The sequence below is a fragment of the Acipenser ruthenus genome, chromosome 6, assembly GCF_902713425.1.
Source record: "Acipenser ruthenus chromosome 6, fAciRut3.2 maternal haplotype, whole genome shotgun sequence".
Classification (NCBI taxonomy): domain Eukaryota; kingdom Metazoa; phylum Chordata; class Actinopteri; order Acipenseriformes; family Acipenseridae; genus Acipenser; species Acipenser ruthenus.
The window spans coordinates 78,823,688-78,838,416 of NC_081194.1; the positions used below are offsets into that span (position 1 = coordinate 78,823,688).

The 14,729-nt window shown below is 40.4% G+C and overlaps 1 protein-coding gene across 1 annotated transcript in view; it reads right to left on the reverse strand.

Annotated features, from left to right (window-relative positions):
- Positions 1-3,636, reverse strand: part of LOC117411366 (ankyrin repeat domain-containing protein 6) — a gene marked incomplete at its 5' end in the record, with an annotated part of 35,514 nt that extends 31,878 nt beyond the window's left edge. Inside the window, one exon of the mRNA XM_059025970.1 lies at positions 3,418-3,636. Coding sequence (XP_058881953.1) covers positions 3,418-3,636 — 219 coding nt within the window. The remainder of the gene's footprint in view (positions 1-3,417) is intronic.
- Positions 3,637-14,729: the final 11,093 nt, after the last annotated feature.

The window sequence follows — 14,729 nt, forward strand, 5'->3', positions numbered from 1 at the left end:
GTTCGAATCCAGGCTATGTCACAGCCGACTGTGACCGGGAGTTCCTAGGGGGCGGCGCACAATTGGCTGAGCGCTGCCCAGGTAGGGAGAGATCAGGTCAGCAGGGGAATCCACGGCTCACCGCGCATCAGCGACCCCTGTGGCTGATGGGGCGCCTGTGGTTCTGCAGTGGAGCCGCCAGATCTGTGTTGTCCTCCAGCACTATAGGTCTGGTCGCATTGCTGTGGATCTGCAGTGCGAAAAATGACGGCTTGGCAGGAGCACGTTCCAGCCGCCATTTCCCAAGTCGGTGGAGGGGTTGTGAGCGGTGAGCCGAGGATACAGATAATAATTGGGCATACTAAATTGGGGAGAAAACCGAGGTAAAAAATTGGCAACGACTAAAATTTTAAAAAAATAAATAAATAAATAAATACTTTTTTTTTTTTTTTTATTCCTTGAACTAAATACATTTTGATGGGGCGCCTGTGGTTCTGCAGTGGAGCCGCCAGATCTGTGTTGTCCTCCAGCACTATAGGTCTGGTGGCATTGCTGTGGATCTGCAGTGCGAAAAATGACGGCTTGGCAGGAGCACGTTCCAGCCGCCATTTCCCAAGTCGGTGGAGGAGTTGTGAGCGGTGAGCCGAGGATACAGATAATAATTGGGCATACTAAATTGGGGAGAAAACCGGGGTAAAAAATTGGCAACGACTAAAATTTTAAATAAATAAATAAATAAATAAATACATTTTTTTTTTTTTTTTATTCCTTGAACTAAATACATTTTTTTCCTTCATTACTATGTTCAGTGCACTGTTTATTACACTTTACCGGATGTCGCAGAAACTAAATTATGGGTCAGGAAAATGAAATGAAAATTAAAAAGCAGATCTTCCAGTTCCAGTATTAAAGAGACCCCCTTAGTAAAAGCATGGCAAAGTGTAATAAAGCACAGTGAAAGCACAGTCAAGCAAAGACAAGCATTGTAAATGACAGCGAGGTATGGTAAAGCATATTAAAGAACATGGCAAACCAAGGTAAACTATGGGAAATGCATAGTATAACCATGAAAAAAGCAGAGCAAAACTGCAAAAAATACAGTGGAAAACTTTTATAAAGGTCTTAATCAATGTTAGTTACTCATGTAATCTCTTGAAATATAAGCTGACATTAATAAAGGCTGACAATTGATATGAATTTCAATACAATTTCATATTCTGTTATGTTTTGTACATACTTTCTAATGGATAACCTAATTTAGACATAATTTTACAGTGTAGCATTTTGGAATAGGCTGGGCCCTTGTGAAAGGTTCGCACTGCCTATGCTTCCTTAGCAGCCTAATTAACAGGAATGCTTCATTCTTGGCTGCACTCCAAATTGGAAGCATTATGTTATAAAAAAGAATTGAGGAATCAGGACCGGGCCCCTGTCTAAGCCACCCACTGCAAAGCTGTAGTGGAATAATGAATGCAAACTGGCAGATGTGAGGAGATAATCCAGTTAGACTGAACACCGACTGCTCGGGTTTGTCCCCTTGAAAAGAGGCTGAGAATACAGCGTTATGTGTTTGTGAAAACACTGCTCTTAAACGCTTAGTGATCGCAGAGGAGGCTGACGGGCCTAATCACACAAAATCCTACGGATCATTTTGAAGGGTTAATTGCTTTAAAGCAATAAAATGTTTTAGTGCTCCCTCCAATCAGGAGGGCAGTAAAGCAGTGGTTTTATAGTCCCTTGAAGCCGTGATGGCAGTATGTACAAAACGGCTTTGTTAGGAGCTGCTTTAGCTTAGCTACTATACTATATTATATGTATATTAAAATATAAAAGCTATTGAAGTTTTCCCCTCCCTTTCAGGTTTTGCAGCTAAACTGTAATATTGACAGTGTTTGTTTTTGTCATTTTTGTTTTTATTGACATTTTGTTTTCTTTTATGTTAAGAGAAGTAAGACATAAGTGCTCATACCAAATTCTGAAGCAATGCTATTAAAACAAATAGCCCAGCTGCAAATGTAAACCAGCAAACTGAAGCAGCCTTGCAATGCTGCTGTGCACTGTGCACTACAGTGGGAAAGGCAGTGTGGCCACACACTCGGTTCTGATGCCTCCTTCAATACAGTTAGCATTGGACAGACACAGTACACATTACATACTCTATCGGGTTCTTTTTTCTTCTCAGAAAGGGTTTTCTTAGTTGATCGGATTCTTCATGAATAATAAGCAGCTTAGAGTCTGTAATTATCCATTAAGGACTATCACTTCACATAATCCACCTGGTATCTGCTATGAGTCCTTCCTCCCCCAACTCATGAATGTGTTCCCACGGGAATTGCTGAAATTCTTGCGAGTAGTAGGCTTAGACGATGCATGTACAGAAGACAGAATGACTTTCTACAATACATGTGTGCTATACTGAACCACAAGCAGTATAGATAGATGAGCACCATCATGCTGCTACACACTGGACACTGGACCCCCTTTGAGGAAGATCCAGTTCAAATTGATAATGTGAGAAAGAAGAACTGCCATTATCAGCACAAATGACTGGACACCTATAAACCACAGAACCAAAAACAGCAAGTGCTTCCACTAAAGTTGTTCAAGGCTGTTCACATGGGTCATTCTACAGTTAACTGCGAGTCTGTGATCAAACTGAATCTTCACTCATTCTAATTACAGGAAAAGGGATTTGTTTTCTTTGAGCTGGAGTTTTTACTGCCCTTAAGGGGATTTCAAACTGATTATTTCCTCTTACCAAGGTAATTACTCTTTCCTGCTAATTGAGTCTGACAATGGCTTTTTACAATCACATGGATACGAAACATTACGCTTTGAAGTTACTGCAAAATCTGCCAGAATATCTACATTGGCACGACATACTGTAAAAAAGCTTATAGTCGTTTGTTACTTTTAAATCGTATTTACAAAATGAGCAATACAAATGCAGGTTATGCATCCCAGTATCCAAATCTTCATTCGTTTGATGAAGGTTTTTCAATGAAGTACTGTCCATTAGATTACTGTACAGTCCTGTACCTGCATACTCAACATACAGACCTACGTCCCAATACTATTGAAGGGTAGTGTACACAGGTAAAAACAGCAATGAAGGCAGCACAATGAACTCAATCCAAACACTGAAGTTTCCTTGGCTTTCCTTGGTTTTCAGACCCACAGCTGAATGAATGCAATAAAGCTACGCTGGATTCAACCAGGGCTGTTTCTCCAGAGACAAACTCATACACACACACTACAGTATTTATCTGTCCCCTGGAACTAACCTTACAGTTCCATTGCAAACTGCCATATAATAACAACTGGTTGAGGGATACATCCCTGTGAAACCAGATATACTCTACAACACTCGTCACATTCAATTCAACACAGAGCACACACACCCCAGCAGAGATAATATTCCAGTCCTACTGTACTTACAACAAAAGGATCCACAACGTTGCGTTGTGTGGTGGAGATTATATCCTTGGAGCCTGTAGTACAGCAGGAAGCCTGAACAACTGTATGTGTCTGAGAGCACAGTGTAAAGTGACTGGCAAAGCACACACACACAGAGGGAGAGAGAGAAAGAGAGAGAGAGCAAGAGAGAGAGCGAGAGAGAGAGCTGGAGTAAACAGCCCCCGAGCACTCACACTGAGAGAAACATCCAATTTACATGTCAATAGCCGCTTCACCAGGGGCGGTCAGAATAATTAATGAATGACCAGAAGCAGCTCCCTGGCCAAGCCTGTCCTGTCTCTCCTCTCCTATATCATGCCTGTCCTGTCTCTCTCATTGAAGTCTGTCCTGCCCTGTTTCTCTGTCTCCTCTATCAAGTTCTGTTGATATGAAATAGCAAATAAAAAGTGCTTGGCAAAGCGTCTTGGGAATGTTTACATTCCGCTCTAGCAGCACGACTTAGGAATCCTTTATTGTCATCTACTGCCTGACAGTCTACTCTGAATACTAATTAAGTCCTAACCCTTTTCTTGTTTGTAAATAAGTAAATAAGTGTTGTGTTTTGTTTACTCCTAATTTCCCAAAGCAATCAGACACTGGGCTTGTTTTATTCCGTTGTTTACCTATTAGTGTATCAACGGCCTGAGTTGTCATACCTGACATTTCAGTTTTGTTCGTACACTTTGGAATACTAAATGTGATACTCATTCAGTGCAATACAAACGGTTTAGGGTCAGGGTTCAGGTTATTGAAATGAAAACAAGAAGCTTTGCATTTTTTCCTAGTAAGTGTTTTAAATAAATACATTCTGCTATGCAATTACACAAAGGAAATGCACTCAAATAGCAAACACAAAACATCTATTTTCTATGGTGAAGAGAACTGCTTTCAGAATGGAATGAGACTACAGTAGCTTTGGATAGTCACAGTTTTTGCCTGAATGTTTTTTTTTAATGTTTTTTTTTTCTTATTTTATTATTAGGACCTGATTTAAACTATTTTAAACTAGGCTTATTTATCTGTGTTATTTAGTCAGCTTTGTATTTAACAACACCTAAGCTTAATAAATGTTCATCAAAATGAAACCGACTACTTTATTGTATTTTAACATCAGAAATGTTATGTGGTTTAGCATTTTGTTTCCATTTTAAAAGTCACACTTTGTATTAAGAAACCATATCCACCTTTAAAGTTGTTATCGTTTATATGCTTTTATCATCTTTAACAACACAGAAAACAATTGTGACTAAAATAGTCCCAAACATTATTATTATTATTATTATTATTATTATTATTATTATTATTATTATTATTATTATCAGTAGTAGTAGTAGTAATAATTGAGTTTATTGTTACTACACAATTATTTCTGACCAAACAGCTATTGAGTCTGAGCTCAGAACTCCATTCATGAGCCAGGTCTTCACAACACGGTTGAGAAACAGTTCTTGACCAGCTATTAACAAAGGAAACCCATCAGCTGGCTGTATCACCACCTGGTAAGCATGTAAATCTCAGTGGCATTCTGCAGGACAAGTTACTGTGCATGTATAATCATGTATTTATACAATGCCTCTTTACAGTTCCTCGTTTACCTTTTACTAAACAATGTATCAGTGTTTAATTATTAACTGTGGCAGCTTTATGGAAAAAGAGATGTGTTCTACAATATATGAATATGTATTATCTAACAACATATGACACTCCCTTATTCCCAGTCATTCTAATCGTGTCCCTTATCTCTGTCAGATAACGCATAACACGTTGGCATCCTCCCAATGCTGGATTACAGCAGAACCCTACGGGGATTTAAGCCTTCTATGTCATTACATCACAATGCACATCTGTTCCATGCCTTTCCCAATCAGATTACACATTTCCTGTAAATGAGGAAAATATACCAGCAGAATACACAGTCAGTTGATGCGTTCAATAGCGGAGGTGAAATGTCCAAAATGGCTGAATATTGTATCAGACAGACCAGGCACTCTGGACGTCTGCAAAACTACCAGCATTCATAGTGCTGACATTTCCCAACACCTATAATAAACATTACTTATTCGGTTTTTACAATTGTGTGTCCTTGTGACAAAAATACAATGATTCTTGGTTGTAAATCTCCCTCCCGACCTGTGAGGGCGCTAAACAGTGAGAACAGAGTTCCCTGGATGGGCTGGTCTGACAGTTCTTTCCCAGGGTTCAAGGGAAGTCGGCCAGCTAGGATGGGGGTGAGACTTCATTGCAATAACGCATTGACCCAGAAGGGAAACGACGTGGCAGTCGCAGATTGGAGGGCCGATTGCACTCGTTTACCAAGAGGTCATCTGTGACAGCATAAAAGGGGACGGAGAATCACAATCTGTTCCTTCGCATTGGTTTGTTTTGAATAGAACCGAGAAGGACTTTGAGAGACCCTGTGAGAAAACAGTATCGTGAGTGTTGTGTTTTGTTTGTTTGCAATTGTCTTCGTTTGTTAAATTACTTGACGGCTAAACATGTTTCCGGAGCTGTCGTCGAGGGCCAGCACTAAGTCGGAACGTCACTTTACCACTTTACCCTTTCCAAACAGATTTACAAATCTCTGTGTGTTTCATTACCGCACTGCATCACCCCTGCACCTGCATCCACTCAGCCACTTTGCCAGTCCTTTATATGGAAAAAACATGCATCATTATTATATGTAAATACTGCTTTATACAAAAATAACAACGCAAGCGTATGTCACGTGTCACTCACAAACATACAAACAATTCCAACATAAACACAGAGCTGGTGGATGGTGTTGTTACACTAAAACTGTAGAGAACGCATGGTCCCGCTTTTCACTCTGAAAACATAAAGATGCAAACGTAGGCTACACATAGCTTGTATTTTCATGTGACCGGCAACTTAAAAAAAATACACAGAAATGATATGGGGAAGACTTTCCCTCCCCTGAGAAAGTTTAACAGTAGCTCTCAGAATTTGGGCGATACAGTGCAAGTGCAGTAGCTGTTCCCAGCCAAAGGCTTGGGTGACCACCACCACCAAATAGAGGAGACTCATTTAAATGCAATGCCGTGCCATTGAAACCTGTAATAAAAAGTGTTACTTTCACTCAGACCCAAATAGCGTCACAGAACACAAAATAAACAGCAGACAGCTTGGAATGCAGTCCCAAATGCTGAACTGGTACATTGCCTAGTTAAGGACACTATTGGACACCAAAGTTTCCTACTAAAATGCACCATCTGATGATCGTCGGCAACAACTCTATTGTACTTCGCAAGCAGGAAGAAACTGTGAAGAAAACAACATTAGAACTATGACTGCTGCGGCCAACTGTCAGAAAAAGGAAGTAGTTTAGTTTAGGGACTGCTCTTATATTGGATGACTTATCAAAGCAGGTAAAATTGCACTGCATACGTGTATTACTGTATGTCAGATTCTAGTCAAATATTTGGATTTATCTCAAGCAAAAAAGGTGGGGTTACCACCTCGGAGGTACAAATAAACAGGACATGTGAGATTGGAAGCAGGGTTGTTCAAAGTTTAAACCCTCTTTAGAAATCCTATATTCATCCAAAAGGTAACATTCATAATATCACTACTATAGTATTGCCAATGGTGTCTTTATCTGGCATTTTGGTGTTGCTGTAGTAATCTACATGGATGTGGAAGCATAAGATTACAAAACACATGACCTTTTAGTGTCCTGAGAAGGCATATTGAAATCCCAGGACACCTTCCTCAACACCAGGACAATCCAGGGCCAATTGGCAACCCTAGATACAGTACTGGTAAACTTCTGCCTCTCCAGCTGTCAAGGCCAGACGGCAACCATATGCCACAGTGCAAGTAATCATTTCTTTTAGATTCATTGCAATATGTCACATTATAACACTACGCTGGGACTCTAGAAGCCCACCTAGTAAAATCACTGCCACTCGGAGGGCGGTGGAAGTCATGCCAGCGCTGTGCCAATCCTGCTTAGGCCAAGTTGACAATGTTGGCTGAACTGGGGAGAGCTCATCTCCTTTCCCTTCAGCAACCCTAACTGGACAGGCGCCCAGAGAGGCCAGAGAAGTGTCCTTGGCTGGGCCCTTGCATCCCAGGTTCAGTCGCTTTGTAATATCCGATTGTGGCAAAGCGGTTAACAGGGAGCAGGTGCAGGAGTGCTGCGGTGATTAATAAACAGACAGACAACGATAATCCAGGTGCAAAGACCATTCCATTATTTTCCAAAGTCTGATGACAAAACACAGTAAATAATAATGAGAACAGGCAATACAGCGGCGTGTATTGCTCAGTTTTAATCCACAGGTTGGTCCCGTAATTATAGTCCCAATCTTAAACACCCACACGTAACACAAAACACAAGTCCACAGTGAGTGTTAGAGTGCTCGTGGTGTAAATACAGGTAATCGTGAACAATGGTGCAGTGTCTCTGGCGACAGCTCCAGATCATGTTAGCCGTCTATTAACAACAAACAAGCAATTTTTAGACACGACAAATAAACAAAACACTCACGATAACAAGGTTTTCCTTCCAGTTCAGCATTAACCATTCAAAGGAACAGATCACTTCGCTATGTCCCCTTTTGTACCTTCAATCATGACCCCTTGGTTAATGAGTGCAACCGCTCCTCCAATCCACGACTGCCACATCGCTTCCCTTCCGGGTCGATGATTTGGTGTACCGTAGCTCCGTCCCCTTTCTAGCTGGCCGACTTTCATCTAACCCTAATTGTCTGGGCATCCAGTCCAGGGCACTCTGTTCCCTTTACACAGCGCCCTCACAGGTCGGGAGGGAGACTTATCACCAAGAATCATTCTGTCTCTGTCACACTGATGCTCAGACTATGTGGTTGAAATTAGGACATTTGCTTGAAAGCAGGAACAGAAACCATCCGTTGATATTCATGGGAACTGTCAGTGGGCTGCAGCGTTGAGGCATTTCAGAATCAGGTTTCTTTTTAAGCATTGATTTGTTTTTTCTTGCAAAACGGCAAACACGGTAAAAAACATTTTTCTAATAATAATTTTGATTTGGAAATTCAAATGATAAAGCATACATTCAGTGACCTATTGTGATTAAAAGTCAAAAACTAGAATTTGATTTATGATTCATTGTGTGTTGATGGTGTAAGGCGGTGTTTAGAGTTAGGGTTCCAATGAAAAGAAAAATGACTATGAAAATTGTAAGTTTAGGTTTTTTGATAACGAAACACATGTAGTGCTGATTGAGATAGATGGTTTTAATCTCTTGTGAAACAATATTCCTGAATAGATTAAAAGAAAAGGCTGGAATTTTGTTAAAATGACCTAGTTTTGGTGTCCAGAGGTGCTGCATTACTCACTGTGGAGCATTTCAATAGTGAAGAGCTCCTGTTGGGGTGGAACTCTACAGGGAAGCCGTTCTCTGGAATAGCCCCTAACTTGTTATACTGTTCCTGCAGTTACAGATCTCAAGGATTTACCAGCAGAGGCCTTCGTCAGATCTGCTGCCTTGCCCATTGTGACTAAGAGTTGCAACAGAGTGATGACATTACAGAATACATGTCAGGGATGCCATACTGTATGCATGCATGACATATTAATTACTCGTGCAATGCACTGTCCACTGGAAAATAAATATCTGGGTTCAGGTCACCGAGCACCTGGAGTTTGGGAAGCTTTTAATTGGCAGTAAGCAACATTTTTACCATTTGAAACCTCAGAACTGTTAGGAATGGTTACAATGGCCAAGGCTGTGGTAGCATGCAGGTCTAGCACACAAGATTGTAGTTCATGATTAAATACCATAACGACTGGTTACTTTACGATTTCAGATGTCCTTAGGGGTTTTGGCAGTGAACAGCTGTTAACAAATTTTCCTTTAAAAAAAGCAAATGACAGACAAGAGAGGAAGAATGTGAGGATAAAAAGCAGTGTCATCGGAGCGGGTTAAGCCTGATGAAACATGCCCAGAGTTCAAATTTGGGCCAACAGGCAGTAGTAAAAGCTGCCCTTTAAACGTAAAGCTTATGATTTAGGGCTGAGGTCAAAATGCAGATGGCAGAAGATGAGAGGCAGCTGTTTAAAAAGTGTTACAAAGTTCACCGATTCTCTCCATCACAGTTTCATAGTGAAGGAGGGTTGTTTTAAATATTGACAGAGGAGAGGGGGCAGAAACATAAACTGAGCGCTGCACCGCACCTGGAACAAGGGTAGCGAAAGCTAAGGCCATGCCTGCCTCCGTACAGTTTATTAATGACAAATCATTCATTCTCCCCGCCCAGGTTTCTAGGACTGGTTTTGTTCCAGACACAGCACCTCCCAGTTCAGCTACAATCTCAGCAGGTCTATGTCCCCAATTGAAAAACCCATAGCAGTTTAAGCATCAAAACAAAGAACTTGGGAGGGACAGTTGAATTTGAAGTTTTATTTTATTTTTTTAATATAAAAGTACTTCTGCTACCCTACCTTGCACACAGAAATGCAGTGAAGTTGGAATAAGAGCTAACAGGATAGTGATGTGGGTTCTCCAGGCAACGCTGACAAGAGCAGGGCAGCAGCATTGGCAGGTATCATGTTTCCTTACTGGAAATATCATAACAGATCAGCGAACAGAAACTACTAAAGCTTTGAATAACAAAGAAAGTATTTTGTTTTGCAACGTTAATGTTTCTATAAAGCATGCGCTAACGATTTCCTGTGGGATTCAAACCTGAACCGTAACACTTGTGCCTCACCCCTGCATACCGGTCTGAGTCATTCAAAACAAATGACTGAGGCCGGAGGGTGAACAGCAGTTTGTTTTTTGTTTTTTTTAAACTGAAATGCCATCCAATCAGGCCTATCATGTGTGCTAATGGAGAGGGAGGCTTGTGGCTCTCTAGTAAACGGCTTACTCCAAGTATAGGGTGGTAGCAGTAAATTACAGCTTTATGTACGAGAGAGTGAAATACGTATACGTGCTTCCTCGCCATAAGGCTCTCGGTTATAACGCGCCACAGATATAACGCTCTTTCAGCATGTCCCCCAATTCCCTATACTAGTGATTCGTGCAATATTTCTACAGTAAATACAGTGCCGGTGTTGTTCAAACTGTAAACAACTTCTCAGTCTAACTTCCATTTCTGTCTCTCCCTTTTGATACAGTATCTGAACTGAAGAAAAGCTGCACTGGCACTTTATAACACAGACAGCTTATTCAGCATTCATTTTATAACTAAATAAATATCAGGCCTATTATGTGGTTATCTTTCCTCTTATTGTATTACTTGTATTGTAACGCTTGAAATGTTTTTGCCTACGATTGTAAGTCGCCCTGGATAAGGGCGTCTGCTAAGAAATAAATAATAATAATAATAATATACTTTTTTGATGCGAGAGGAGCTGCAGCTTTCTCCGGGAGACGAGACACTTCAGCCCCGCTCCAGCAACCGAACCTGGAGCGAGCCCATTCCCTCTTCCCCTCTCCCGACCAGCTCTCCTTCTCACACTTGGTTTGCTTGACGGTTGTTTCGAACTGAACTCCTGACCGACGTTTAGCCAGGCTATTTATAGTTGAAAAACTGCTAATTAAAATGATCCACGAGTGGGAATGTTACCTTTTTATTTATTTATTTTTTTGTAAAAAATATAGGTTGATTACAGGTGTTTTATGCATGGTTAATTCATGGAAAGTTACATTTTTACATCACTATATGTGCATTATAGAGAGGGAGTTTTTTTATTTTGTATTTTAATCAGATGTGTTGTTATCATGTGTCCTGTGGCACTCCCCACCCCCTCCCACGTTTATAATGCTCATATTGTGCGTCCCCCGAGACCCACGTTATAGCGAGGGAGCACTGTATTTCAATTATAATGGGGTGGGTGGGGTGGACAGCTGCACATGCTATTTGATACACACACACACAGAGGAATCAGAAGGGCCTGGTGGAAATTGTGTCATATGGACAGGTCTAATGTGACCTCATCACCAGAATATGGAAGTGGTATACCTACTCACCACAAGGGAAACAAAGGAAAAATCTAATTTAATTTTAAAGAACAATGAGCAAGATGTTCTGAGCGTTAACTCTTGTCTTTAATATTGCACACAGTAAATGTAACCCTAACTGGGTAAGCGGTTTCCTAGTTCCGTAGTACTGGTTAGTAATTCTCTTGATTAACCACCCCAGTCCCACTCTCCCCACGTGTTTAAAGCTGCATCCTCACATCATTAAAATGTATCTTCTGTTTCCTCGTTTCAAAGGGTCTGTTTGCTTTGTTATCAACGTAGATATACTGCTGCCAAGTTGTTGTTTTTTTTTTTAATGTTTGCATTCCATATGAAAATCAATCTGATTAGATGGCAATTTGTTGGCACTTCTTCCCAACTTTGACTCACGTAGATGTACGTCATCATCTAACCACTAAACAAGTGTGACGAGAAGCCAATCTAAGCCGATCTGATGGGTGATACAGACAAACACACTTTACTCACAAAGACATCACAAAGTGGATTCAGAAAGTGATAGATTTTTTTTATTTTGTACACGCAATTTGAAAATGATGCAGAATTTCAACAGGAATAAAAATAAAAAAAACTTTTTTTAAACTGCACAACTTCATCTCTTTGTTTATTAATTTCTTACACAGGCAAAGTTAAGCAAGACTATCTGCAGTGCTTTCCAGTGCTCCGAGAATCAGTTCTTTATGGGTTTGCCTGTACACTTCAGAATACAGGTACACTGTAGCCACACTTCATCTCAATCACAGAATTGTGTACGAAGTGCATTTATAGGGTTTCTCTAATTCACTGAGGCGGTAGCAACTCTGAAGCTGTTCAAATAATAGTAATACACAATCATCATTTAAAAAATAAACATTGCGTGTATTTATTGTCCATCATAAAAACTGTTTTCTTTCTATTATCACCTGATCACGTTAAATGAACAAAAAACAGATTAGAAAAAATAGATCAGCTATTACCTTTACACATGTGAAGAAAAGGGCTTGTAACCAGGAGGTCCCCGGTTCAAATCCCACCTCAGCCACTGACTCATTGTGTGACCCTGAGCAAGTCACTTAACCTCCTTGTGCTCCATCTTTTGGGTGAGATGTAATTGTAAGTGACTCTGCAGCTGATGCATAGTTCACACACCCGAGTCTCTGTAAGTCGCCTTGGATAAAGGCGTCTGCTAAATAAACTAATAATAATGTGATACACACACAATCAGAATTACAGGTATTAAACAAATATTCCATAAGACTGTTTATTTTATTTCTGATTTGGTGCTAACACACCCTAATTACACACCCATTACTTTGCTGTTAACTTGCTTAACACAGACACAGTTTTGTACTTTAACACAAAAATGTGAACACAAAACAGCAAAACTGGGCCGATTTTAAGATTTTACACAAAATTCAGGCTAATACCAGTTTTCCTGTGATGTCTGGTAGCGCAATGCATGTAGTAAATATATCAGTATGACTAGTTCATGAATCTGTATTTTGCATATTATCGAAGATTGGATACATTTATAGAGTGTATGTGCAAATGCAACAAAACAATGGCCTGTGAAACAGGCTGAGGTAGTTTCAAAGCGCTGAAATGGAATCTGTCCCTGCCCCTTTGCAGCCTGAATGGATTTCACATCTAGAGCACAGAGCACGATGGGTGCCTCATCTCTAGTTCTAATAAACACTATCTAATATCAGTGAAATGAATGCAGACCATGTGAGATTCAGTACTGTTTCCTCCAGCCCATGAATATGACGAGGTATGTCATTTAACCCCCGAGGATCTCCTCGGTCTCACCTGCTCGTTTCAGGGCATCGAGCCAATGGGAGTTCTGGCCAGACAACACAAAACGTGATGGCCCAATTCAATTGAGGGGAAAACATTTTGGGAAAATATTTATGGCGAATCAAAATAAATCTGAACCCACATATGCTCTGTTATACAGCTAAAGGGCTTGATTTTATACCCTGCCTTTCACTGCATGCATCAATGAGTTAAAAGGGACTAGAGAGCTTGCCATTTGTGTTTCTTTGAACCCGACCATGACACAAAGCAATGACTGAGTCAGCTGTGTGTTGCATATCTTCAACCCTGCAGGGAAAGTAGTCCTGCATGTCTCACAGCAGCAGTGCAGCAGAATGAGAGATACCAGGGAGAGGATATCTACAGTGTAGATTAAGGGCTCAGAGAGCTGGTTTCCAGTAACCATCTCCCATACAAACACACTTGCTGGCTGGCTACCCTGAGGTTCTCAATGTCTAAGGAGTCAAATGCAATTAGTGTGTCAAGTACAAATTACTTTCTCTTTCCTGGCACTCGACAAACCCTTTAACATTATCAGCATTGGCCAAGTCCACGGAATAGCACTAATGATATCAAGATAATTTAATTTTCTGAGGCCAGGATAACAATGACCAATCAGCAGTGATGTCTCAGCCCTAAAACAGGGGGCATTGGAAATTCCCTGACAAAACCACTGTTTCAGGGGGGAAGAAATTACAGGTGCACACCTAATCAACTAAATATCCATGCATGAAAAAACTGTAATAAACAGCCCTGAACTTCCAGTGTTTAGAATTACTATTGAAATGCTCAGGGGACCACATTTACAGTCTGTAAATAGCTCTGACTAGACATTTCTTCCTGTTAAACACTGATGTTACAATGACAAATCAGCAGTTACTTTTAACTCTATAAGGGTGGAGAAGAAAGCCAGCCATGGGAGTTATGGACACCAATGGCTCAGTCTTGCCTGAATAATGAACACGTTTTATTCACAGTCAATCCATAGCTACACAACAGAACGGATAAAGAATTCACTTTATTATTATTATTATTATTTCTTAGCAGACGTCCTTTATAGTGAACACTTATAATTGTTCAATTCTGCTACCAACATTGTCGCCCGGGTTAGACTAGTTGGTTATCCTCAAATGAATTTCTCCTTTTGTATTTGAAATAAGTATTTCATTTTAGAGGTTGACAGAAGTGTTATGAGGGTTTATTAGCACAGGTGGAAGAGTATAGAGATGTGCTTGTTACACCCAGCTCTTTCCTAAGCTTCTGCTCCAAAACACGTTACTGCAGAAGAACACGCCTGCATTGCACAAAATAACCCAGAAACACTGCTAAGCTGTTACAAATTATATTTAATAGAAAAACTAGGCTACTTCAAGTGTGCTTTCTATAGAAAAGACTGACAGCTTTCAGCATACACAAGACGGGTCCAAAGTCATTACAACACAATAGAAAATTAAATCAGCGTGTAACTTTGAAGCGAGAGAAGTAACCTTTTTCAATGCGCACACCTATCTGT